We start from the raw sequence: 27650 nt of genomic DNA, 5'->3' as shown, positions 1-27650 counted from the left end.
TTGCTTCCAAAGGTGGGTGTTGTTAGGGAATTTCCACCCCCGCACTCCCCTTACCTCATGTAACCTCAGCCACCTCGGCTCACCCCGGCACGACAGTGCTTGCCCACACCGTTGCAGCAGCGTGCATTTAGCGAAGCTGCCCTGGACCCTTCATCTCGTGGATCTCATCACTCGGGACTACCCTGGGCCTTTTCCCTCCTCTCCCCCCACACTCCAGGCCCTCCGCTCGGTCAAGCTCCCACGAGGGCCCTCCCTCGGTGCGCCTGCTGTGTCCGCAAACATGCACAGAGGATCTGTAACATCGTTATGGTCCTTTTTGGGGGGTTTCTGGTAATTAAATGGGGTTTGTATGTCAACAGGAATTCAACATGCGTATTGTTAAACAAATTAGTTTTCTTTAAAGCAATTTTCCCTTTGGAATCTGGAAGCTGCAGTTATCACACACGAGATTCGGGCCCTTTAATGATTTTACACTTATCTTAACGTAATTTATATAGCACCTTAATAGAGGGGAGTATAACCAACCTCAGTTTAACACATATGCCTACTGAACTGGTAACAAATTGGCATGCTTTGTTTACGTGACAACCCTTACTAAATGGCTGTGTCGGGTGGTAGCGGGTTTAACAACACGTTTATATTTACACGCTCTCAGCCAAAAAACCTCTATTATGGATATAACTAACCCCATGAGGGGAAACCTGGGGGATGAGTGGTGGAGGGTTCTCAACGAAATTATTTTAACCGAACACCAAAAATCGATTCGTGAACCGAGCTCGACTCGGCTGCTGATGAGGCCCAATAAAGTTGAACCCCGGTCAGTGTGCCGGAGAGAACGCACGATGCCTGCCTGCCTTGCCTGCCTCGCTGGGGGACAATGCTGGTGTAGAGGGGGCGAGTGAGAATGGCGTTGCTCGTGGAGGCACAGTCCCACTCAGACCCCCCCCCCCCTCCCCCATACGAATGTATTCCCGAGAGGGAGAGTCGCTCATCCCCTCGGGGGACAAACCCCGCAGACCCCCCCCCCCTCCCCCACACGAATGTATTCCCGAGAGGGAGAGTCGCTCATCCCCTTGGGGGACAAACCCCGCAGATCACCCCCCCCCCCCCCCCACACGAATGTATTCCCGAGAGGGAGAGTCGCTCATCCCCTCGGGGGACAAACCCCGCAGACTGCACCCCCACCGACCCGTTCTCTGAACCCGTAGCCGTTGGGACATCGGTTCAATAAAAGTCGTAGTAGTAGTAATAATAAAACAGATGGCGCCTAGGGGACTGCCCAGCGGCAGCCCCGCCCCCTTTCTCCTCGCGCCTCATCGCAGGCTGCGTCCAGGCCGATTCCGCTGCTCTGTCTCCCCTGCAGGTGTGGGGGCGGCGTCTTTTTGAGGTGCTGCGGCGGCTAGGAGATGTCATCTCCCTCGCCGGGTAAGCGGCAGTTTGTGGGTTCGATCTCAACCCTGACGATGCATGTTTGTATACTTGGAGTATGCGTATCTCTCTCCCCATGGTCGCGTAGCAAGGAAATGTTTTATCCCTCGTTGGGTATGCAGGAGCTTGTCGGCTTGATCCCAACCCCGATGATGCCTCTGTATATTTGGAGTCTCCCACGTGTTCTATCTCTCTCCCCGTGGTGATCGCGCTTTAAAGTAATTGGCTGCTGGTATAAATTCCCACTTGATGAGAAGCCACTTCGTTGAGCGATCATTTGTGGCCAGATCGCTTCTGAAAAAGAGCTACACAGCTCAGTGGGCCTTACCTGGTAAATATATTTTTAATAGTTTTAGTTTACAGGAGACCGTGGGTTCGATCCCAACCCTGCCATCTGCTGTATATTTGGAATTTGCGCGTCTCTCTCTCCGTGGTCGCCTGGATTTTTGTCCGGGTCCTCTGGTTTTTCCTTTCCACGTTTAGAATCAATGTCATGCGTTTAAGAGTATTTGGCTGCTATACATTTCCACATGATGATGATGATAAGCAGAATCAGAATATGAATATTTATTTATACTGGAGGAATCCGATGAGATATACAGTTGTTATTTTTTGTACAGATATATCCAGTAGTCAGGTAGAAACGTTACAACAATACAAAAATACGATAGGAGTGCAACGTATATGACCGGTACTGAAATTGCTTTAAAAATATACATAAGCAGCCTAGCCACAAATGATAGCTCAACAAAGTGGCTAGTCACGCAGACATTTACAGCAGCAAAATTATCTAAATCAAAATGCATGTTTCTAAATGCACACCGACACCAAGGGTCGGGATCGAACCCCCGACCTTCTGCATACCAGACGAGGAAGCTAATATCACACCGCCGCGGCGCCCTTTTAATAAATGAATAAAGTATATATAATAAAGTTTATATAATAAAGTATATAAGTTCAAATTGCATTGGTACATTAATTCACAACCTTGGGAAAGGCAGTAAAACAACAACAAAAACAGTCCTAGACCAACCAAGACACACCACAGTCCCAGACCACACCAAAACAACAGAGTAGTCCCTCCATAAAATTGTACATTAAATTCAAACTATCAATTACATTGTTAAGAATCATTTGTGGCCAGGTCGCTTTTGAAAAATGAGCTACATAGCTCAGTGGGCTTAGTTTGAGTTTTAGTTTAGTCTGTGCGTCTCTGTGTGGTGAGTCTATGGGTCTCTGTGTGGTGAGTCTATGGGTCTCTGTGTGGTGAGTCTGTGGGTCTCTGTGTGATGAGTCTATGGGTTTCTGTGTGGTGACTCTATGGGTTTCTGTGTGGTGACTCTATGGGTTTCTGTGTGGTGAGTCTAATCGTCTCTGTGTTGTGTGTCTATGGGTCTCTGTGTGGTGAGTCTATGGGTTTCTGTGTGGTGAGTTTAGCTTACGTGGCTGCTAGTATACATTCCTACACGCGATAATCCACTACGTTGAGCGATCATTCGTGATAGCCAAGTCACTTCTGAAAAAGAGCTACATAGCTCAGTGGGCCTTACCTGGTAGAATAAAAAAGATAGTTTAGTTTTCGTCATCATCGTGATCCATGGGCAGATAGCCCCTCCGTGTCCACTGCTCATTTCGTCATTCATTTCCACTTTCTTCTCTATCTTATAGTGCCATTATGCTCAAGTAGTGCCACATCTTTCTGGCACCAATCTCTTACGATGTCGTCGTCAAGCCATTCTCTGTTCAGTCTTCCTCTCTTTCTGGTTTCTTCAATTTCTCCGAAAAACACACAGCACCACGGTGGCTAGGAGATGTTAACTACCTCGCTGGTATACAGAAGGTCGTGGGTTAAATCCCAACCCTGACACCCGCTGTAAATTTGGAGTTTGCATGTCTATCTCTCTCCCTGCGGTTGCGTGGATTTTTCTCTGGTTCCTCCGGTTTTTCCCTCCATTCCTAGAATCAGCATTACATGTTTAGAGAATTTGGCTGCTATAAATGTCCACGAGATGATAAGCCACTTCGTGGAGTAATCATTTGTGACAGCCAGGTCACTGCTGAAAAAGAGCTACATTAGCTCAGTGGGACCTTACCGGGTAAAAAATAAATAGTAAATAGTACTTCGTTTTAGTTGTCTCAAATCGGCATCACTCCCTCCGGAAGTCCTCCTCCTCCTCCCCCTCCTCGCCCTCCTCCCGCTTCACCACTGTGCCCAGGGCTGTGCGCACCGCCAGGCCGCCGGCTCGCGCGGCCGCCAGCACGGGCAGCAGGTGCCAGCGGGCGGGCGCCAGCGCGTGGGCCAGCGCCAGGGGGCCGTCGCGCACGCGGCGCACCAGGTGGGCGGCGCCGGCGCAGCGCAGCTCCCGGCCCACGTCGTGGACGCAGCGGCGCAGCGCCAGCTGAGAGCCCTGGGGCGTGCACTGCACCTCTACGCACACGCGCAGACACGCACGCGCAGAGAGACACTCACACACTGCACCTCTACGCACACGCGCAGACACGCACACGCAGAGAGACACTTACACACTGCACCTCTATGCACACGCGCAGACACGCACGCGCAGAGAGACACTCACACACTGCACCTCTACGCACACGCGCAGACACGCACGCGCAGAGAGACACTCACACACTGCACCTCTACGCACACGCGCAGACACGCACGCGCAGAGAGACACTCACACACTGCACCTCTACGCACACGCGCAGACACGCACGCGCAGAGAGACACTTACACACTGCACCTCTACGCACACGCGCAGACACGCACGCGCAGAGACACTCACACACTGCACCTCTACGCACACGCGCAGACACGCACGCGCAGAGAGACACTCACACACTGCACCTCTACGCACACGCGCAGACACGCACGCACAGAGAGACACTCACACACTGCACCTCTACGCACATGCGCAAAGACACTCACACACTGCACCTCTACGCACACGCGCAGACACGCACGCGCAGAGAGACACTCACACACTGCACCTCTACGCACACGCGCAGACACGCACGCACAGAGAGACACTCACACACTGCACCTCTACGCACACGCGCAGACACGCACGCGCAGAGAGACACTCACACACTGCACCTCTACGCACACGCGCAGACACGCACGCACAGAGAGACACTCACACACTGCACCTCTACGCACACGCGCAGACACGCACGCACAGAGAGACACTCACACACTGCACCTCTACGCACACGCGCAGACACGCACGCGCAGAGAGACACTCACACACTGCACCTCTACGCACACGCGCAGACACGCACGCACAGAGAGACACTCACACACTGCACCTCTACGCACACGCGCAGACACGCACGCACAGAGAGACACTCACACACTGCACCTCTACGCACACGCGCAGACACGCACGCGCAGAGAGACACTCACACACTGCACCTCTACGCACACGCGCAGACACGCACGCACAGAGAGACACTCACACACTGCACCTCTACGCACACGCGCAGACACGCACGCGCAGAGAGACACTCACACACTGCACCTCTACGCACACGCGCAGACACGCACGCACAGAGAGACACTCACACACTGCACCTCTACGCACACGCGCAGACACGCACGCGCAGAGAGACACTCACACACTGCACCTCTACGCACACGCGCAGACACGCACGCGCAGAGAGACACTCACACACTGCACCTCTACGCACACGCGCAGACACGCACGCGCAGAGAGACACTCACACACTGCACCTCTACGCACACGCGCAGACACGCACGCACAGAGAGACACTCACACACTGCACCTCTACGCACACGCGCAGACACGCACGCGCAGAGAGACACTCACACACTGCACCTCTACGCACACGCGCAGACACGCACGCGCAGAGAGACACTCACACACTGCACCTCTACGCACACGCGCAGACACGCACGCGCAGAGAGACACTTACACACTGCACCTCTACGCACACGCGCAGACACGCACGCGCAGAGACACTCACACACTGCACCTCTACGCACACGCGCAGACACGCACGCGCAGAGAGACACTCACACACTGCACCTCTACGCACACGCGCAGACACGCACGCACAGAGAGACACTCACACACTGCACCTCTACGCACATGCGCAAAGACACTCACACACTGCACCTCTACGCACACGCGCAGACACGCACGCGCAGAGAGACACTCACACACTGCACCTCTACGCACACGCGCAGACACGCACGCACAGAGAGACACTCACACACTGCACCTCTACGCACACGCGCAGACACGCACGCGCAGAGAGACACTCACACACTGCACCTCTACGCACACGCGCAGACACGCACGCACAGAGAGACACTCACACACTGCACCTCTACGCACACGCGCAGACACGCACGCACAGAGAGACACTCACACACTGCACCTCTACGCACACGCGCAGACACGCACGCGCAGAGAGACACTCACACACTGCACCTCTACGCACACGCGCAGACACGCACGCACAGAGAGACACTCACACACTGCACCTCTACGCACACGCGCAGACACGCACGCACAGAGAGACACTCACACACTGCACCTCTACGCACACGCGCAGACACGCACGCGCAGAGAGACACTCACACACTGCACCTCTACGCACACGCGCAGACACGCACGCACAGAGAGACACTCACACACTGCACCTCTACGCACACGCGCAGACACGCACGCGCAGAGAGACACTCACACACTGCACCTCTACGCACACGCGCAGACACGCACGCCCAGAGAGACACTCACACACTGCACCTCTACGCACACGCGCAGACACGCACGCGCAGAGAGACACTCACACACTGCACCTCTACGCACACGCGCAGACACGCACGCGCAGAGAGACACTCACACACTGCACCTCTACGCACACGCGCAGACACGCACGCGCAGAGAGACACTCACACACTGCACCTCTACGCACACGCGCAGACACGCACGCACAGAGAGACACTCACACACTGCACCTCTACGCACACGCGCAGACACGCACGCGCAGAGAGACACTCACACACTGCACCTCTACGCACACGCGCAGACACGCACGCGCAGAGAGACACTCACACACTGCACCTCTACGCACACACGCAGACACGCACGCGCAGAGAGACACTCACACACTGCACCTCTACGCACACGCGCAGACACGCACGCGCAGAGAGACACTCACACACTGCACCTCTACGCACACACGCAGACACGCACGCGCAGAGAGACACTCACACACTGCACCTCTACGCACACACGCAGACACGCACGCGCAGAGAGACACTCACACACTGCACCTCTACGCACACGCGCAGACACGCACGCGCAGAGAGACACTCACACACTGCACCTCTACGCACACACGCAGACACGCACGCGCAGAGAGACACTCACACACTGCACCTCTACGCACACGCGCAGACACGCACGCGCAGAGAGACACTCACACACTGCACCTCTACGCACACGCGCAGACACGCACGCGCAGAGAGACACTCACACACTGCACCTCTACGCACACGCGCAGACACGCACGCGCAGAGAGACACTTACACACTGCACCTCTACGCACACGCGCAGACACGCACGCGCAGAGACACTCACACACTGCACCTCTACGCACACGCGCAGACACGCACGCGCAGAGAGACACTCACACACTGCACCTCTACGCACACGCGCAGACACGCACGCACAGAGAGACACTCACACACTGCACCTCTACGCACATGCGCAAAGACACTCACACACTGCACCTCTACGCACACGCGCAGACACGCACGCGCAGAGAGACACTCACACACTGCACCTCTACGCACACGCGCAGACACGCACGCACAGAGAGACACTCACACACTGCACCTCTACGCACACGCGCAGACACGCACGCGCAGAGAGACACTCACACACTGCACCTCTACGCACACGCGCAGACACGCACGCACAGAGAGACACTCACACACTGCACCTCTACGCACACGCGCAGACACGCACGCACAGAGAGACACTCACACACTGCACCTCTACGCACACGCGCAGACACGCACGCGCAGAGAGACACTCACACACTGCACCTCTACGCACACGCGCAGACACGCACGCACAGAGAGACACTCACACACTGCACCTCTACGCACACGCGCAGACACGCACGCACAGAGAGACACTCACACACTGCACCTCTACGCACACGCGCAGACACGCACGCGCAGAGAGACACTCACACACTGCACCTCTACGCACACGCGCAGACACGCACGCACAGAGAGACACTCACACACTGCACCTCTACGCACACGCGCAGACACGCACGCGCAGAGAGACACTCACACACTGCACCTCTACGCACACGCGCAGACACGCACGCACAGAGAGACACTCACACACTGCACCTCTACGCACACGCGCAGACACGCACGCGCAGAGAGACACTCACACACTGCACCTCTACGCACACGCGCAGACACGCACGCGCAGAGAGACACTCACACACTGCACCTCTACGCACACGCGCAGACACGCACGCGCAGAGAGACACTCACACACTGCACCTCTACGCACACGCGCAGACACGCACGCACAGAGAGACACTCACACACTGCACCTCTACGCACACGCGCAGACACGCACGCGCAGAGAGGACACTCACACACTGCACCTCTACGCACACGCGCAGACACGCACGCGCAGAGAGACACTCACACACTGCACCTCTACGCACACACGCAGACACGCACGCGCAGAGAGACACTCACACACTGCACCTCTACGCACACGCGCAGACACGCACGCGCAGAGAGACACTCACACACTGCACCTCTACGCACACACGCAGACACGCACGCGCAGAGAGACACTCACACACTGCACCTCTACGCACACACGCAGACACGCACGCGCAGAGAGACACTCACACACTGCACCTCTACGCACACGCGCAGACACGCACGCGCAGAGAGACACTCACACACTGCACCTCTACGCACACACGCAGACACGCACGCGCAGAGAGACACTCACACACTGCACCTCTACGCACACGCGCAGACACGCACGCGCAGAGAGACACTCACACACTGCACCTCTACGCACACGCGCAGACACGCACGCGCAGAGAGACACTCACACACTGCACCTCTACGCACACACGCAGACACGCACGCGCAGAGAGACACTCACACACTGCACCTCTACGCACACGCGCAGACACGCACGCGCAGAGAGACACTCACACACTGCACCTCTACGCACACGCGCAGACACGCACGCGCAGAGAGACACTCACACACTGCACCTCTACGCACACGCGCAGACACGCACGCACAGAGAGACACTCACACACTGCACCTCTACGCACACGCGCAGACACGCACGCGCAGAGAGACACTCACACACTGCACCTCTACGCACACGCGCAGACACGCACGCGCAGAGAGACACTCACACACTGCACCTCTACGCACACGCGCAGACACGCACGCGCAGAGAGACACTCACACACTGCACCTCTACGCACACGCGCAGACACGCACGCACAGAGAGACACTCACACACTGCACCTCTACGCACACGCGCAGACACGCACGCGCAGAGAGACACTCACACACTGCACCTCTACGCACACGCGCAGACACGCACGCGCAGAGAGACACTCACACACTGCACCTCTACGCACACACGCAGACACGCACGCGCAGAGAGGACACTCACACACTGCACCTCTACGCACCACGCGCAGGACACGCACGCGCAGAGAGACACTCACACACTGCACCTCTACGCACACACGCAGACACGCACGCGCAGAGAGACACTCACACACTGCACCTCTACGCACACGCGCAGACACGCACGCGCAGAGAGACACTCACACACTGCACCTCTACGCACACGCGCAGACACGCACGCGCAGAGAGACACTCACACACTGCACCTCTACGCACACACGCAGACACGCACGCGCAGAGAGACACTCACACACTGCACCTCTACGCACACGCGCAGACACGCACGCGCAGAGAGACACTCACACACTGCACCTCTACGCACACGCGCAGACACGCACGCGCAGAGAGACACTCACACACTGCACCTCTACGCACACGCGCAGACACGCACGCACAGAGAGACACTCACACACTGCACCTCTACGCACACGCGCAGACACGCACGCGCAGAGAGACACTCACACACTGCACCTCTACGCACACGCGCAGACACGCACGCGCAGAGAGACACTCACACACTGCACCTCTACGCACACGCGCAGACACGCACGCGCAGAGAGACACTCACACACTGCACCTCTACGCACACGCGCAGACACGCACGCGCAGAGAGACACTCACACACTGCACCTCTACGCACACGCGCAGACACGCACGCACAGAGAGACACTCACACACTGCATCTACGCACACGCGCAGACACGCACGCGCAGAGAGACACTCACACACTGCACCTCTACGCACACGCGCAGACACGCAGCGCAGAGAGACACACACATGCACCTCTACGCACACGCGCAGACACGCACGCGCAGAGGACACTCACACACTGCACCTCTACGCACACGCGCAGACACGCACGCGCAGAGAGACACTCACACACTGCACCTCACGCACAGCGCAGACAACGCACGCGCAGAGAACACTCACACACTGCACCTCTACGCACACACGCAGACACGCACGCGCAGAGAGACACTCACACACTGCACCTCTACGCACACGGACACTAAGATCCACATGTAGCCTTGGCAGAGTGTTGGGGGCAAATGCTCTTAACCCCTCCCATGTGAGTAGGTACAGTCCCATTAGTAGTGGTGGAGTTTGTTAACCCTCCCATGTGAGTAGTGGTACAGTCCCATTAGTAGTGGTGGAGTTGTTAACCCCTCCCATGTGAGTAGTGGTACAGTCCCATTAGTAGTGGTGGAGTTTGTTAACCCCTCCCATGTGAGTAGTGGTACAGTCCCATTAGTAGTGGTGGAGTTTGTTAACCCCTCCCATGTGAGTAGTGGTACAGTCCCATTAGTAGTGGTGGAGTTTGTTAACCCCTCCCATGTGAGTAGTGGTACAGTCCCATTAGTAGTGGTGGAGTTGTTAACCCCTCCCATGTGAGTAGTGGTACAGTCCCATTAGTAGTGGTGGAGTTTGTTAACCCCTCCATGTGAGTAGTGGTACAGTCCCATTAGTAGTGGTGGAGTTTGTTAACCCCTCCCATGTGAGTAGTGGTACAGTCCCATTAGTAGTGGTGGAGGTTGTTAACCCCTCCCATGTGAGTAGTGGTACAGTCCCATTAGTAGTGGTGGAGTTTGTTAACCCCTCCCATGTGAGTAGTGGTACAGTCCCATTAGTAGTGGTGGAGGTTGTTAACCCCTCCCATGTGAGTAGTGGTACAGTCCCATTAGTAGTGGTGGAGTTTGTTAACCCCTCCCATGTGAGTAGTGGTACAGTCCCATTAGTAGTGGTGGAGTTGTTAACCCCTCCCATGTGAGTAGTGGTACAGTCCCATTAGTAGTGGTGGAGTTTGTTAACCCCTCCCATGTGAGTAGTGGTACAGTCCCATTAGTAGTGGTGGAGTTTGTTAAACCCCTCCCATGTGAGTAGTGGTACAGTCCCATTAGTAGTGGTGGAGTTTGTTAACCCCTCCCATGTGAGTAGTGGTACAGTCCCATTAGTAGTGGTGGAGTTTGTTAACCCCTCCCATGTGAGTAGTGGTACAGTCCCATTAGTAGTGGTGGAGTTTGTTAACCCCTCCCATGTGAGTAGTGGTACAGTCCCATTAGTAGTGGTGGAGTTTGTTAACCCCTCCCATGTGAGTAGTGGTACAGTCCCATTAGTAGTGGTGGAGTTTGTTAACCCCTCCCATGTGAGTAGTGGTACAGTCCCATTAGTAGTGGTGGAGTTTGTTAACCCCTCCCATGTGAGTAGTGGTACAGTCCCATTAGTAGTGGTGGAGTTTGTTAACCCCTCCCATGTGAGTAGTGGTACAGTCCCATTAGTAGTGGTGGAGTTTGTTAACCCCTCCCATGTGAGTAGTGGTACAGTCCCATTAGTAGTGGTGGAGTTTGTTAACCCCTCCCATGTGAGTAGTGGTACAGTCCCATTAGTAGTGGTGGAGTTTGTTAACCCTCCCATGTGAGTAGTGGTACAGTCCCATTAGTAGTGGTGGAGTTTGTTAACCCCTCCCATGTGAGTAGTGGTACAGTCCCATTAGTAGTGGTGGAGTTTGTTAACCCCTCCCATGTGAGTAGTGGTACAGTCCCATTAGTAGTGGTGGAGTTTGTTAACCCCTCCCATGTGAGTAGTGGTACAGTCCCATTAGTAGTGGTGGAGTTTGTTAACCCCTCCCATGTGAGTAGTGGTACAGTCCCATTAGTAGTGGTGGAGTTTGTTAACCCCTCCCATGTGAGTAGTGGTACAGTCCCATTAGTAGTGGTGGAGTTTGTTAACCCCTCCCATGTGAGTAGTGGTACAGTCCCATTAGTAGTGGTGGAGTTTGTTAACCCCTCCCATGTGAGTAGTGGTACAGTCCCATTAGTAGTGGTGGAGTTTGTTAACCCCTCCCATGTGAGTAGTGGTACAGTCCCATTAGTAGTGGTGGAGTTTGTTAACCCCTCCCATGTGAGTAGTGGTACAGTCCCATTAGTAGTGGTGGAGTTTGTTAACCCCTCCCATGTGAGTAGTGGTACAGTCCCATTAGTAGTGGTGGAGTTTGTTAACCCCTCCCATGTGAGTAGTGGTACAGTCCCATTAGTAGTGGTGGAGTTTGTTAACCCCTCCCATGTGAGTAGTGGTACAGTCCCATTAGTAGTGGTGGAGTTTGTTAACCCCTCCCATGTGAGTAGTGGTACAGTCCCATTAGTAGTGGTGGAGTTTGTTAACCCCTCCCATGTGAGTAGTGGTACAGTCCCATTAGTAGTGGTGGAGTTTGTTAACCCCTCCCATGTGAGTAGTGGTACAGTCCCATTAGTAGTGGTGGAGTTTGTTAACCCCTCCCATGTGAGTAGTGGTACAGTCCCATTAGTAGTGGTGGAGTTTGTTAACCCCTCCCATGTGAGTAGTGGTACAGTCCCATTAGTAGTGGTGGAGTTTGTTAACCCCTCCCATGTGAGTAGTGGTACAGTCCCATTAGTAGTGGTGGAGTTTGTTAACCCCTCCCATGTGAGTAGTGGTACAGTCCCATTAGTAGTGGTGGAGTTTGTTAACCCCTCCCATGTGAGTAGTGGTACAGTCCCATTAGTAGTGGTGGAGTTTGTTAACCCCTCCCATGTGAGTAGTGGTACAGTCCCATTAGTAGTGGTGGAGTTTGTTAACCCCTCCCATGTGAGTAGTGGTACAGTCCCATTAGTAGTGGTGGAGTTTGTTAACCCCTCCCATGTGAGTAGTGGTACAGTCCCATTAGTAGTGGTGGAGTTTGTTAACCCCTCCCATGTGAGTAGTGGTACAGTCCCATTAGTAGTGGTGGAGTTTGTTAACCCCTCCCATGTGAGTAGTGGTACAGTCCCATTAGTAGTGGTGGAGTTTGTTAACCCCTCCCATGTGAGTAGTGGTACAGTCCCATTAGTAGTGGTGGAGTTTGTTAACCCCTCCCATGTGAGTAGTGGTACAGTCCCATTAGTAGTGGTGGAGTTTGTTAACCCCTCCCATGTGAGTAGTGGTACAGTCCCATTAGTAGTGGTGGAGGTTGTTAACCCCTCCCATGTGAGTAGTGGTACAGTCCCATTAGTAGTGGTGGAGTTTGTTAACCCCTCCCATGTGAGTAGTGGTACAGTCCCATTAGTAGTGGTGGAGTTTGTTAACCCCTCCCATGTGAGTAGTGGTACAGTCCCATTAGTAGTGGTGGAGTTTGTTAACCCCTCCCATGTGAGTAGTGGTACAGTCCCATTAGTAGTGGTGGAGTTTGTTAACCCCTCCCATGTGAGTAGTGGTACAGTCCCATTAGTAGTGGTGGAGTTTGTTAACCCCTCCCATGTGAGTAGTGGTACAGTCCCATTAGTAGTGGTGGAGTTTGTTAACCCCTCCCATGTGAGTAGTGGTACAGTCCCATTAGTAGTGGTGGAGTTTGTTAACCCCTCCCATGTGAGTAGTGGTACAGTCCCATTAGTAGTGGTGGAGTTTGTTAACCCCTCCCATGTGAGTAGTGGTACAGTCCCATTAGTAGTGGTGGAGTTTGTTAACCCCTCCCATGTGAGTAGTGGTACAGTCCCATTAGTAGTGGTGGAGGTTTGTTAACCCCTCCCATGTGAGTAGTGGTACAGTCCCATTAGTAGTGGTGGAGTTTGTTAACCCCTCCCATGTGAGTAGTGGTACAGTCCCATTAGTAGTGGTGGAGGTTGTTAACCCCTCCCATGTGAGTAGTGGTACAGTCCCATTAGTAGTGGTGGAGTTTGTTAACCCCTCCCATGTGAGTAGTGGTACAGTCCCATTAGTAGTGGTGGAGGTTGTTAACCCCTCCCATGTGAGTAGTGGTACAGTCCCATTAGTAGTGGTGGAGTTTGTTAACCCCTCCCATGTGAGTAGTGGTACAGTCCCATTAGTAGTGGTGGAGTTTGTTAACCCCTCCCATGTGAGTAGTGGTACAGTCCCATTAGTAGTGGTGGAGTTTGTTAACCCCTCCCATGTGAGTAGTGGTACAGTCCCATTAGTAGTGGTGGAGTTTGTTAACCCCTCCCATGTGAGTAGTGGTACAGTCCCATTAGTAGTGGTGGAGTTTGTTAACCCCTCCCATGTGAGTAGTGGTACAGTCCCATTAGTAGTGGTGGAGGTTGTTAACCCCTCCCATGTGAGTAGTGGTACAGTCCCATTAGTAGTGGTGGAGTTTGTTAACCCCTCCCATGTGAGTAGTGGTACAGTCCCATTAGTAGTGGTGGAGGTTGTTAACCCCTCCCATGTGAGTAGTGGTACAGTCCCATTAGTAGTGGTGGAGTTTGTTAACCCCTCCCATGTGAGTAGTGGTACAGTCCCATTAGTAGTGGTGGAGGTTGTTAACCCCTCCCATGTGAGTAGTGGTACAGTCCCATTAGTAGTGGTGGAGTTTGTTAACCCCTCCCATGTGAGTAGTGGTACAGTCCCATTAGTAGTGGTGGAGTTTGTTAACCCCTCCCATGTGAGTAGTGGTACAGTCCCATTAGTAGTGGTGGAGTTTGTTAACCCCTCCCATGTGAGTAGTGGTACAGTCCCATTAGTAGTGGTGGAGTTTGTTAACCCCTCCCATGTGAGTAGTGGTACAGTCCCATTAGTAGTGGTGGAGTTTGTTAACCCCTCCATGTGAGTAGTGGTACAGTCCCATTAGTAGTGGTGGAGTTTGTTAACCCCTCCCATGTGAGTAGTGGTACAGTCCCATTAGTAGTGGTGGAGTTTGTTAACCCCTCCCATGTGAGTAGTGGTACAGTCCCATTAGTAGTGGTGGAGTTTGTTAACCCCTCCCATGTGAGTAGTGGTACAGTCCCATTAGTAGTGGTGGAGTTTGTTAACCCAACCCCTCCCATGTGAGTAGTGGTACAGTCCCATTAGTAGTGGTGGAGGTTGTTAACCCCTCCCATGTGAGTAGTGGTACAGTCCCATTAGTAGTGGTGGAGTTTGTTAACCCCTCCCATGTGAGTAGTGGTACAGTCCCATTAGTAGTGGTGGAGGTTGTTAACCCCTCCCATGTGAGTAGTGGTACAGTCCCATTAGTAGTGGTGGAGTTTGTTAACCCCTCCCATGTGAGTAGTGGTACAGTCCCATTAGTAGTGGTGGAGTTTGTTAACCCCTCCCATGTGAGTAGTGGTACAGTCCCATTAGTAGTGGTGGAGTTTGTTAACCCCTCCCATGTGAGTAGTGGTACAGTCCCATTAGTAGTGGTGGAGTTTGTTAACCCCTCCCATGTGAGTAGTGGTACAGTCCCATTAGTAGTGGTGGAGTTTGTTAACCCCTCCCATGTGAGTAGTGGTACAGTCCCATTAGTAGTGGTGGAGTTTGTTAACCCCTCCCATGTGAGTAGTGGTACAGTCCCATTAGTAGTGGTGGAGTTTGTTAAGCCCCCCATGAGTATTGGTAGTCCCATTAGTAGTGGTGGAGTTTTTAACCCCTCCCAATGTGAGTAGTGGTACAGTCCCATTAGTAGTGGTGGAGTTGGTGTTAAGCCCCCACTGGATGGGAGAGCCCAACCGAGCGTGAAGGCGGGGGGGTTGAAGTCAGCGAGCCGCACGGCGGTGATGAGGGCCGGCGTCTTGTGCCGTGATGGGAGGAGGCAGCCAGAAACGGCGCGCAGGTATCCCTCGTGGCTCCCCACGTCCACGTCAGAGTGCCTGCACACACACGTGACACACACGTGACACACACGTGACACACACGTGACACACACGACAAATCCCCCGGGTAGCCTTAACAGACAGTCGGGGCAAATGCTGTTAGCGAGTAGCACCTATGAAGGTCCCGGGACACCATACGAAAAGGGGGTGGGTGGCCTGTACCACGCCCGGCCGCCTTTGTCTCTCCAGTGGCAATGCTGACTACATACCGCACCGAGTACTCATTTGTGTGTGTGAGTGCGTGTGTGCGTGCGTGAGTGCGTGCGTGCGTGAGTGCGTGTCTCACAGGAGTAGAGCCTTCTGGGCAGCGCCGTGCATCATCGCGACGGCTCTCTCCATCAGATCCCTCGTCACGTGCTCTGTGCGGAACACCACGGTGAACACCCCATGGTGAACAACCCATAGTGAACACCCCATGGTGAACACCACAGTGACCACATGGCATAGCACACACTGCACCACAGCATAGAGAACAGAGTATAAGTTACACAACCAACAACAATCGACGTTCACCACGAAGCGGCAATGACATCATCACGGTGCTTGTGCAAGGCGAGGTGCATTGAGGCCACGTGAAGTGTCGAAGGCCCGCTGGCAGGTCACAGGAAAGACCCAGGGTGGTGCCATGGGTTGACTGAGATGACTGGCAGATGCACCACCTGTGCTCCCTTCTGTAGCAACTTGCTATGTTTTAGTCATCCTGCAATCCGCTCGTTGTTGTGAGCGTCGCTCCTCTGCCCTCCGTTGTTGCTGCAGGGTGTCTGCTTCCAACTGCCCAGGAGCATCCTTCATGAGCCTCCGACACAGAGGTCAATCTTGATACCGCTGGTACCAGTCAACAGCAAATCCACTCGGCTCCATATTCTCTCGTACCACATTATTCCATCTCTTATCTAATCTGTGCCGTGCCCGTTTAGCCTCCTCTATCTGGCCAAACAAAAGCTGTTACGCTGTTTGGGAATTCGGTGGTTGGGCATGCAGGCTACATGGCCCTGCCAACGCAGCCTCACTTGGTTGGAGGAGCTCACTGATGAGTCCAGATCTTTCAGGGATCCGTGAGCTCCTCACACAATCCAGCCTGGTTAATCCCAGGATGGATCATCGGCAGGCCAGCATAAATGTTTTAAACCGGCGCAAATGTTCCACCAGAGGGGTCCACGTTTCACAAGCACAGAGAAGGGAGGGCATGACTGTGGCCAAGAAGACCTAAGGCTTTGTGTGGAGCAACAGACCAGGTCACTTCCACACAGCGTTATGCAGCCGATGAAAATATATTGCCGCTCGACTGATTGGGAGCGATGCCTTTGCTGACAAACTAGTGTTGGTCAGAAGCACACTGCCCAACTATGGAAACTTCCCCATTCCCTCTACAACTGCCCCATTACTCGTGCCAAGTAGAGAGAGGGGAATATTCCATGATATAAAATATCCAGGCAAGTGCTTAGTTTTGGATATGTATGTTGAACTTCTTTCACACTGTATGTAGCCAACCATCCTAATCGGAGGTGCGGGGGAGGAACAAACTAAACGCACACAAAAAAATAAAGCAGTGATGTAAGTCCCCCGTTTAAATTCCCTACGCCTCTGTTGTAAGAGACTAACAGAGAACGTGGTGTCTGTGCAGGACCGCCCCAGTCTAAAACCACAACGGAGCTTTGCAAGCCTCTCCCCTAAGCGTGCCTGGCAAAGTGGTTGGGCTAATGGTAAGGCGCGCCATCTCTCAGTAGCATGCTCCAGGTTCAGCAGTAGAGTCTATAACTCCTCAGAGTGGGTAGTAATTACCAGATAATCTGCAGGCATGGTTGATCGATAGGTGGCACTTCCTTGATTGCACCCGGGCATTGATCAGCCTCTCGTTGTATCTGTACCTGATGGAAATTCCTCTGGTACAGCTGTAGAAAGCATCACAAACTACGTTGTCAAAAAATGTTAAATAGTGTAAGGGCCAGAAGACATCCCCTGGGCCTATCCACCATCAAGGGGCACCACGGTGGTGAGATGTTAACTACCTCACCTGGTATACAGGTGGTCGTGGTTCAATTCTGACCTATATATTTGGAATTAGCATGTCTCTCTCCTCGTGACCGCATGGATTTTCTCCGAGTTCTCTGGTTTTCCCCTCCACATTTAGAATCAACATCACGCATTTAGAGTATGTGGCTGCTTTAAATTCCCACATGATGATAAGACACTTCGTTGAGCTATCGTTTGTGATTGCCAGATTGCTTCTGAAAAATAACTATATAGCTCAGTGGGGCCTTACCTGGTAAAATAAAAGTATTCTTGGTTCTTTCAGAACCAAGAATATGAATCCCTGCAGTCACGAAAGCTTTAAATAAAAAATAAAAGTAGTTTAGTTTTAGCATAGTGCAGCCTTTAGCGTGCTGCGTTGTGAACCCCGTGACCTGATTTGATCCCGTTCACGACTAACACAAGTGATGAATGTCTGAATCGGTCCTGGGCCTTCTCTAGGTCGACTCAGCCTCAAATGAGTACCTAGTCAGCCCCGCCCTCATGTGCCGTGCAGGCCTTCATAGGTGCCCATTCCTCTGGTAGCCCCGCCCACCACTCTGATATGTATGGATATGTATGTTGAACTTCTTTCACACTGTATGTAGCCAACCATCCTAATCGAGGGTGCGGGGGAGGAACAAACTAAACGCACACAAAAAAATAAAGCAGTGATGTAAGTCCCCCGTTTAAATTCCCTACGCCTCTGTTGTAAGAGACTAACAGAGAATATGGTGTCTGTGCAGGACCGCCCCAGTCTAAAACCACAACAAGGCTCCGCAAGCCTCTCCCCTAAGCGTGCCTGGCAAAGTGAAGTTTTTTCATTCTTGCCCGGACCTTTTCTGACACGCTGAGGAGTGAAATTGCTGGTAGTTGTTACCATCAGTAGTCACCCTTCTTCAAGAGGGGGACCACCAGGTCATCCTTACAATCCTACGGAAACCCGTCCTGTGGTCCAGACGGTTGTGATGAAGTCATATCGGGCAGTCTGCACACAGATGCCACCCTGCGCCAGCAGTTTGCTTCAGAGATCGTCTCTACCCGGCGCTTCACCTGGTTTCAAGCTCCAGATTGCCTGTCGCACTTCTTCAAAAGACGGAATGAGCGTCAAACCACTCGGAAGGATTGGCTACTTCTTTCAATATTTTGAGGAACTCCATCTCCAGCAGGGTGATCCCCACCTTGCCCCATGATGATCTTTGAGCTGAGGGGTTTTCCCCTCCACAGAAATACTCAGCAAAATTGTGCGAAACCTATTCTCGTGGGTTCGAAGACCGGATCACCGTTTTTTTTCCCTTCAGGATGTTATTAGGCATGGCGCTTCAAGGTATTTGTGATCGCGTGCTACCGACGCAGTTTCCATTTTCTCAGCAACCTGCGACCACCACTCATCCTTGCAACACCCCACAGCTTTCCAAACTCTGATGTTGGATATTGTAGACGACGGGAGTGGACCTGTCGCTTTTTCTCAACCATCCAGAACACCTACTCCATCAGCCAGGGTCTCTCAGGAGGTTTGGACCGTATCCCCAATGCAGCCATTGCAGCTGCATGAACCACAATCCTAAACCTCGCCCATTTTCCCTCAACATCAGGAGTGGGGGGCGATGCCAACCCCAGTCACAAGCGATGATGAAATGCTCGTTTACAACTTTCATCAGCTAGATGAGACCAGGCCCACTGTGGGTTTGAATGGGGTCCCAGATGAATGATTGCCACCACAGTGAAGACATGGCAGGAGCATCTTACAGATGACAAGCCGATGGTCAATAGGCAGATCAGCTCCACAGTAGGTCCGGGTGTCAAGGACATAGGCCCGCATTTGCTGTTCTGTCACTATATAGTCCATCAGATGTTCTTGCTTGGACCCAGCATGCATCCATGATCAGAATTAGAATCTCTATTACGACTGCAGCAATTAAATGAGCGATGAATCTCTTTTTCACAGATGTTGAAACAGCTTGCTGGTGATTATAAGCTCATGGGCTTAACAGGAATCGAGCAGCCTCGTACCATAATTATTGAGCTGATCTGGACCATGCTTTCAATCACTCTGGCTCTGGTGTCTGTGTTAGGACCCACTCGGACATTAAAGTCACCCAATAGGATGACAGGAGGCACTTTAGCTGGCACCTGGGGCCATAGAAGGAATCTGACTCATCAGCCTTGTCTACATCCCTCCACTTATGATAATCTTCTGTGGGTGCATAAGCAGCCACCGCCATTAACACCATTTCTCACCTTCCGTTGATGTGGAGGCAAGTCCACAACCACATGGGCACTCACACACATTCTCAAACGTTGCCTCCATGCTCCCTTCAATTCTTTTGTTTTGGAAGAAGAGCCACTCCCTGTTGTTTGGCAGTTTCCTGCCCCGAATGGAGGATGAACAGTCCTCCATTGTGAGAGAATCAGTCCATCAGACCCTCCTGTATATCACAGCGGTCCAAGCGGTTACTAGTCCATCTCCGGACAGAGGAATGGAAGCCTCTCCTCCGAAGCGAGCATTCGAACATTCCACGTGGCCACTCGCAGCGGTTTCTTTGCCATTTCTGGAGGAACTCCGAGGGTGTGGGTTCAGCCTCCTGGCTCCGACAAATGGGGTTTGGCCAGGAAACGTCAAAACGCCTGTCCCCCCGAGGCCTCCGGCACAAGCTTAGTTTGGCATCTTATTCGTGTTTTTTTCATGAATTTAGTTGAAGGTAGAGGAGTTACAAGCCTCTTGTACCCATCCAGAGCCCCCGTTGACCACTGTGGGGGCTACAAGCGCCATGAGGGAGTTATAGACGCCCATCCCCCCCTGGGGTCTCTGACACAAGATTATTTTGATATTTCATTAATGGTTTAGTGGTAAATTAATTTAATGTGGAGGGATTACCAGACGCTCACACCCACCCAGAGCCCCCACTGGCCGCTGTGGGACCAGCTGATTGGAATTGGCCCTCCCCACATGGTACATCCACCACAGCGTTACTGTCTAGCACCACTGTGAAGGTATAGGGGGTTGTTTTTGCTGGCATAACCACGACACGCAACACAACCACCGCACATGACATAACCACGACATGCGGCATAACCACCGTACACAACATAACCACGACACACGGCATAGCCACCACACGGCATAACCACTGATGATGATGTATTAGGCCTTCATCCAGCAGTGGATTGACCATGCCTGAATGAGGATGATGAAGATGATGTGTCTGGCCTTATGGAACCTTTATCAGAATCTCTATTTAGACTGGAGAAATCTGATGAGCTCTTAAGCTATTTTTCTTCAGGTGGGTTTTAGGGGCGAGGGGTCGTTATACCGTAGGTCACCGTCTCGATGACCCGGCCCTGGGTGGAGAAGTCCTCAGTGGCGATGCCCAGACGGCCGTGCAAGGTGTAGGCCTGCAGCATCACCACCCGTGTCACAGCCAGTGTCACAACCCACGTCACCACCCACAACAGAGACAAAGATCCCCCGTGTAGCCTTAACAGACTGTTGGGGCAAAGTGCTGTTGGCGAGCACCTATGAAGGCCAGTATAGCACACGAAGGGGTGGGTGGCCAACACCATGCCTGACCACCTTTGTCTCCATAGTGGCGATGTTTACACATGACACCAGTTACTCATTTGAGGCCAAGTCGACCTAGGGGAGGCCCAGAATTGGTTCAGATAATCGTCACTGGTGTTGGCCGAGAGAGGGAATCGAACTCGGGTCGCTGGGTTCGTAGTGCAGCGCGTCAACCACTACATCACCGTTCTCCCACACAACCCACAACACAACCTGCGTCACAACCCACACCAACAACAACAGCTGCCGTTTGCCACTAAGTGGCGGCGACGTCACTACGACACTTGTGCCAGGCCAGATGCACTCTGAGGCCACGTGAAGTGTGGAAGGTCTGCTGGCAGGAGGTCGCGGAACAGACCCAGGTGCCATGGGTTGATGACTGGCAGATGCACCAGCTAACCAACAAAGGAGCATTGCGACAAACGTGCAACCTCTTGCGGCAGCATTCACATAAACTGCTCTTGGCTGCCACTACTCGTAGTACTAGAAGTAGGTTCTACTCCGAGAGATGGGACTGTCCCCCACGTTACGACGGTGGATCGTCACGTGGGACAGACCCTCAACAGAAGATGCTCGGTCACCCATTGCGCATCTGTAGTATACTAAAAGTAAGTGTATATTTCTGATATATTACCTTGTCTGTTGTACTACATGTATTGTTGTTTATTGTTTATCATGTAAAAATAGTTTACACTTGTATACAAATAGTCCATAATCGAGGTTTTTTTGGGTTAGATCTCGTAAATATAAACATGTCGCACAAACCGGCACCACCTGACACAGCCAATTAGCAAGGTTTGTCACGTAAACAGAACGTGGCAATTAGTTACCAGTACAGCACACCGGTGTGTTGGAGAGTAAACCCACAACATTTACAATTCGAGTTTAACAACACGTTGATATTTACACTATCTAACCCAAAAAAACCTCTATTATGGAAAAACATTGGTCGTGACAGCTTCCCACGTGCAATAAAAAGTCGCCATGAATATGGGAAACAAAAGTATTCATAGAGTACACACGAAAGAGACGATAGCCAGTCAGGGACGCTAACGCTCGGGGCACCGTCTGGTAGCCAAACGTTTGCCGTGCAACGTGAACGGCGCTCTAGGCCTCAGCGGTGATGTTGGCAGATCTCGAGCACGTGGTGGGCTAAGGTGCACGGCCTGTACAAAGCGGGACTGGGTATCAACGAGTTGAGTACGTTAGAGAAAGTACTTGGAGCGGCAGGGGGGCGTACATCGGGGTGTTGCCACCGTGTATGCAGGCAGCCGTAACCGAGCCAGGGAAAAAGTAGAGCCGGGATGCTTGGCGGAATCCAGAAGGGGGGAATATTTGGGCGGCAAAGAAGATGAAGCAGATGGAGGAGATGTAGGAGAATGAGGGGTGTAGAGGAACTTGAGGGAAAGTTGCAGATGATGGTGGTGGAGAGAGACGGTGGGCTGGGGGTCGGGAGAGAAGGCACCACAACCACTACCCAGGTGGTGTGTCGCAGTTGTGGTGGTTGTGCCGCGGTTGTGGTGGTTGTGCCGCGGTTGTTGGTGGTTGTGCAGCGGTTGTGGTGGTTGTGTCGCGGTTGTGGTGGTTGTGCTGCGTTTATGGTGGTTGTGCTGCGGTTGTGGTGGTTGTGCCGCGGTTGTGGTGGTTGTGCTGCGTTTATGGTGGTTGTGCTGCGGTTGTGGTGGTTGTGCCGCGGTTGTGGTGGTTGTGCCACATCTGTTAGTGGTTGTGCCGCGGTTGTGGTGGTTGTGCCGCGGTTGTGGTGGTTGTGCCGCGGTTGTGGTGGTTATGCCGCACCTGAGTGACGGGCGACTTCCTTAGCTCGTCCAGCAGTCGTCTTCCTGAACCCACGGCGAAAACTGGTCGCGTGCCGGTGGTCGGGCGGTCAGAAATTTGGGGGTAGGGCAGGTCAAGGAGCGAGAGGGTTCACACACGCGCACACGGCACACGTTCACACCACAGTAAATGCACACGTGCGCATACACGGGAGTGTGTGTGTACGTGTGGGGAGCGGTGGCGCAGAGGTTAGAGCGATGCCACGCTATGAATCCAGCGACCCGAGTTCAATTTCTGCTCACAGAGCCAGTCCTGGGCCTCCCCAAGGTGAATACCTGGTGCGATGTGGCTTCTCGGCCACAGTCATGCCCTCCCTTTTCTATGCTTGTGAAACTAGGCCTCGGCAAGGTAAGGTAAAAGTTAAAAGGTAAAAACAACGAACCTACCTTTACCTTACCTTTTACCTTACCACAATACAATCACTCTACCCTACCTTTTACCCTTTAGCAGGTAAGGTAAAAGGTAAGAGGTAAAAAGCAACGAGCCTACCTTTTACCCTACCTTTTACCCTTACCCCATACACATTACCCGATTACAGGGTAATTACTGGGGTACTACTACACACGAAAAAGTATTATAACGGTAAATGCTAGGTAGAGCGCTATATTCATATAGAATACTCTCGATTATTCCAATTTTACACGCTTTCTTTGAACTCACTCTGTTGTTATCATTGTTGTTGTCGTTGTCGTCGTTGTCGTAATTGTTGTATCCTCAAATCTTCTAACTCAATTTTGACCCACTTCCTAATGTGGTATCGACTGCAAACTTGGTATACTTATGTCATACTGATGAAATATATAATATCATAAAAAATTAATATATTTGTAAACATTATTTTGTATATGTTATGTTTCGGCTTGGCTCTAATTGTCCACGCTAAACTGACGTTGGCTGTAAATCACCACGGCCCCACACGTTATGGCAAGCTTCGGGGCCACTTCCTGGAGTCGTGGAGTTCTGCCATTACTAGTAACATTTAATAAAAGCGTGTTTTAAAAAAACTTTTTAAAAATATTACTTATTAAATCGAGGCCACGGACTGCGCCACGGAGCTTTTAGCGGTCAACAAGGCACCGTATTTACCGGGTAATACTTCGCGCTTCCTTTACCCTACCGGATAATTCTTCCGAGCTACCTTTACCCTGTTACCCTTTACCTTTCCCCATGGCATGTCGACACCTTTACCTTTACCCTTTTACCCGGTAAAAAGGATAAATTACCTTGCCTTGCCGAGGCCTATAATCCAGCGTGGGTTTAACCAGGCTGGATTGTGTGAGGGGCTCATAAATCCTTGAAATATTTGGACACATTCACATCAGTGAGCTCCTCCAGCAGGCAAGGTTGCATTGGCTGGGTCATGTAGCCCGCATGCCCAGCCACCGCATGCTCAAGCAGCTTCTGCTTCACCACATAGAGGGGGCTAAATGGGTACAACATGGGTGGGAAAAGAGATGGACTGATGCGGTATTGGAGAATGTGGAGCTGAGTGGACTTGCGGAAGACTGGTACCAGCGGTGTCAAGATCAGCCTCTGTGGAGGAGGCTCGTGAAGGAAGTTGCTACTTGGACAGTTGGAGGCAGTCGCCCTCCAACAACAAAGGGAGGGCAGAGGAGCTACACTCACAAGAACGAGCGGAGCGCCGGGCGGCTAAAATGCAGCAAGTTAGCACAGTAGGGGGTACAGCTGATGCATCTACCGGTCATCTCGGTCAGCCAACCCATGGCACCTGGGTCTGTCTCGTGACCCCCTGTCAGCGAGCCTTCGACACTTCACGTGGCCTCAAAGTGCACATGGCCTGGAAGAGGCACCGTGGTGATGTCACCGTCACTTATTAGCGAATGGCGGGTATTGGTATTGGTGTATGCGTGCGTGCGTGTGTGTATGTGCGTGTTTACCCAGCACTCCGGATGCGCTTGTGTCCAGGCCGTGTCCGACCGCCAACCCGAGCGAACGGTAGCGCGGCCCCCTCACTGCCGCCGGCCAATCACAGCGTAGGACACAAACACACGTGCAGCCAATGGGAAGAAACATTACTGCTCACCCATCCTGTCGTCATGGCTACGGGAAAATTGCTCCCCCGCTTGCTTGACTCCCACCGCACGCTCGACCCATTGTTGTTGTGACGGCAGTGATGCTGGTTATTGTTGTAGTTGTTCTGGTGATTGCTGTGGCTGTTGTAGTGACAATTCATGTGATTTTTGAAGTAGTGGTTGTGATAGGTTACGTGGTTTTGATCAGGTGGTTGTTGTGGTTCTTCCTGTGATTGTTGTTATGGCTGGAGTGGAAGAAGTTGTGGTTGTGGTAACATCTGTTCTGTGGTCGTCGTGGTTGTTGGGTTGTTGTACCGAGTGGGTGATCCGCCAGGCTGGGAACCAGGGAAACGGCGAGACTCTGCTCCTCTCCTCTTTCCGTTGCCGTGGTGAAAGTCTCCACTTTCACCAGTTGCCGGGGACCTGGCTGCTTCAGAGCATTGAGCTCTGTCGCCATGACAACAACCGTGCGACGGAAACCAAGGCAACACGCCGTCAGAATTAAATTACTTTGCCGATTATCGGTTCAGTTACTTGGCTAATCGCGTAACATGAACAGAGACATGGGAGACAGTGAGACATATGGAGACGCTGTGAGACACGCGGAGATACGGGGAGGCACGGGGAAACTCGTAGAGACACGGGGGGACACCGAGACACGAAGAAACAACACTGTGAGATACTGTAGGACAGAGACATGGGGATACAAAGAGACTGAGACACACGATATGACACTCGGAGACACTGAGATTCCTCGGGAGTCACGTGGAGACACGATGAGACATGGTGAGAGACACAGGAAGTCACGAAGAGACACAGAGAGACACGGGAGACACGAGAAGACATGGGGAGACAAGGGGAGATACGGAGAGACACAAGGAGATACGGGGAGACACGGGGAGACACGGAGAGACACAGAGCGACACGGGGAGACACGGGGAGATACGGAGAGACACAAGGAGATATGGAGACACGGGGAGACATGGGGAGACACGGGGAGACACGGGGAGATACAGAGACACAAGTAGATATGGGGAGACACAAGGAGACACGGGGAGACACGGAGAGACGCGGGGAATTGCGGGGATACACGGAGAGACACAAGAAGACACGGAGAGGCACGGAGAGACACGGGGAATCGCGGGGAGGCGCTCACCCTGCAGCAGCCGGCTCTCCAGGGTGGAGCGCACCTGGCGCCACGTCACCGCCGCCGGTTTGTAGACGGCGAACACCCCGTGCAGCTCACGCAGCACGCGTGGCCCAGACATCGCGCAAAGCCTGGACAGACAGCATGCACAGACAGCATGCACAGACAGCATTCACACAGCCAACACACAGCACGTATACAGCCTGTACACACAGCACACACACAGCCTGCACACACAGCATGCACACAGTCTGTACACACAGCACGTACAGTCTGTACAGACAGCACACACACAGTCTGTACACACAGCACACACACAACCTGTACAGACTAGCATGTACACACAGCATGTATACAACCTGGCAGACAGCGCAGTCTGTACACACAGCACACACACAGCCTGTACACACAGCACACACACGGTCTGTACACACAGCACACACACGGTCTGTACACACAGCACACACACGGTCTGTACACACAGCACGCACACAGCCTGTACACACAGCACGCACACAGCCTGTACACACAGCACACATAGTCTGTACACACATCACACACACACAGCCTGTACACACAGCACACACACAGTCTGTACACACAGCACACACACAGCCTGTACACACAACACACACACAGCCCACACACAGCCTGTACACACAGCACACACACAGCCTGTACACACAGCACACACACAGCCTGTACACACAGCACACACACAGCCTGTACACACAACACGCACACAGCCTGTACACACAACACACACACAGCCTGTACACACAGCACACACACAGCCTGTACACACAGCACGCACACAGCCTGTATACACAGCACGCACACAGCCTGTACACACAGCACGCACACAGCCTGTACACACAGCACAGCCTGTACACACAGCACATACACAGCCTACACACACAACACAGTCTGTACACACAGCATGCACACGGCCGGTACAGACAGCACGCAGCCAACACACCGCCTGTAAAGACAGCATGCACACACATGTACAGCCAACACGCACCCTGTACACAGCCAACACGCGCCCTGCACTATTACACAGCGCGCGTTGCTGGGATCCACGCCGCTCAAGGGGCCGTCCCTTGCAAACTTCACGCTCGCGCGCGGGGAAGAAAGACAGCGGGACGGCGGGAGACAGCGCGGGGGTGGGGACGGCGGGAGACAGCGGGACCGCGGGAGGGGGACCGCGGGGAGAGCCGCGAGAGAGACCGCGGTGGGGACAGCAGAGTGGCGTGCAACGGGGGGCCACGTGCGCAACGGGCGCAGCCATCTTACCCCGGAAGCGAATGTCTGGTCGCCGCGTTGTGGT

The 27650-nt window shown here is 53.1% G+C and overlaps 1 protein-coding gene across 1 annotated transcript; it reads right to left on the bottom strand.

Moving 5' to 3' along the window:
• Window positions 1-1980: 1980 nt before the first annotated feature.
• On the bottom strand, window positions 1981-27650 carry LOC133360071 (pseudouridylate synthase TRUB2, mitochondrial-like). The gene is made up of 9 exons (XM_061578660.1): window positions 27617-27650; window positions 26330-26451; window positions 25489-25620; window positions 25039-25113; window positions 23102-23163; window positions 21057-21138; window positions 16019-16091; window positions 15590-15729; window positions 1981-3856 (listed from the first exon to the last, which is right to left on the bottom strand). The coding sequence occupies exons 2-9, from the start codon at window positions 26439-26441 to the stop codon at window positions 3576-3578; spliced, it is 957 nt and encodes a 318-aa protein (XP_061434644.1). The 5' UTR covers window positions 26442-26451; window positions 27617-27650; the 3' UTR covers window positions 1981-3575.

The sequence above is a fragment of the Lethenteron reissneri genome, chromosome 67 (genome assembly GCF_015708825.2).
Source record: "Lethenteron reissneri isolate LAM-NWPU_2019-01 chromosome 67, ASM1570882v1, whole genome shotgun sequence".
NCBI classification, from domain to species: domain Eukaryota; kingdom Metazoa; phylum Chordata; class Hyperoartia; order Petromyzontiformes; family Petromyzontidae; genus Lethenteron; species Lethenteron reissneri.
This window is presented reverse-complemented; position numbering and strand designations above follow the sequence as displayed.

Excerpts from the sequence above, each read along its gene's own strand:
- LOC133360071 (XM_061578660.1), bottom strand. The coding sequence starts at position 26,441 with ATGTCTGGGCCACGCGTGCTGCGTGAGCTGCACGGGGTGTTCGCCGTC. Across the intron at positions 23,164-25,038 it reads AAGCGCATCCGGAGTGCTGG|TTTTCGCCGTGGGTTCAGGA; the intron begins GTAAACACGCAC and ends GCACGCGACCAG. Across the intron at positions 16,092-21,056 it reads CATCGAGACGGTGACCTACG|AGCACGTGACGAGGGATCTG; the intron begins GTATAACGACCC and ends TGTTCCGCACAG.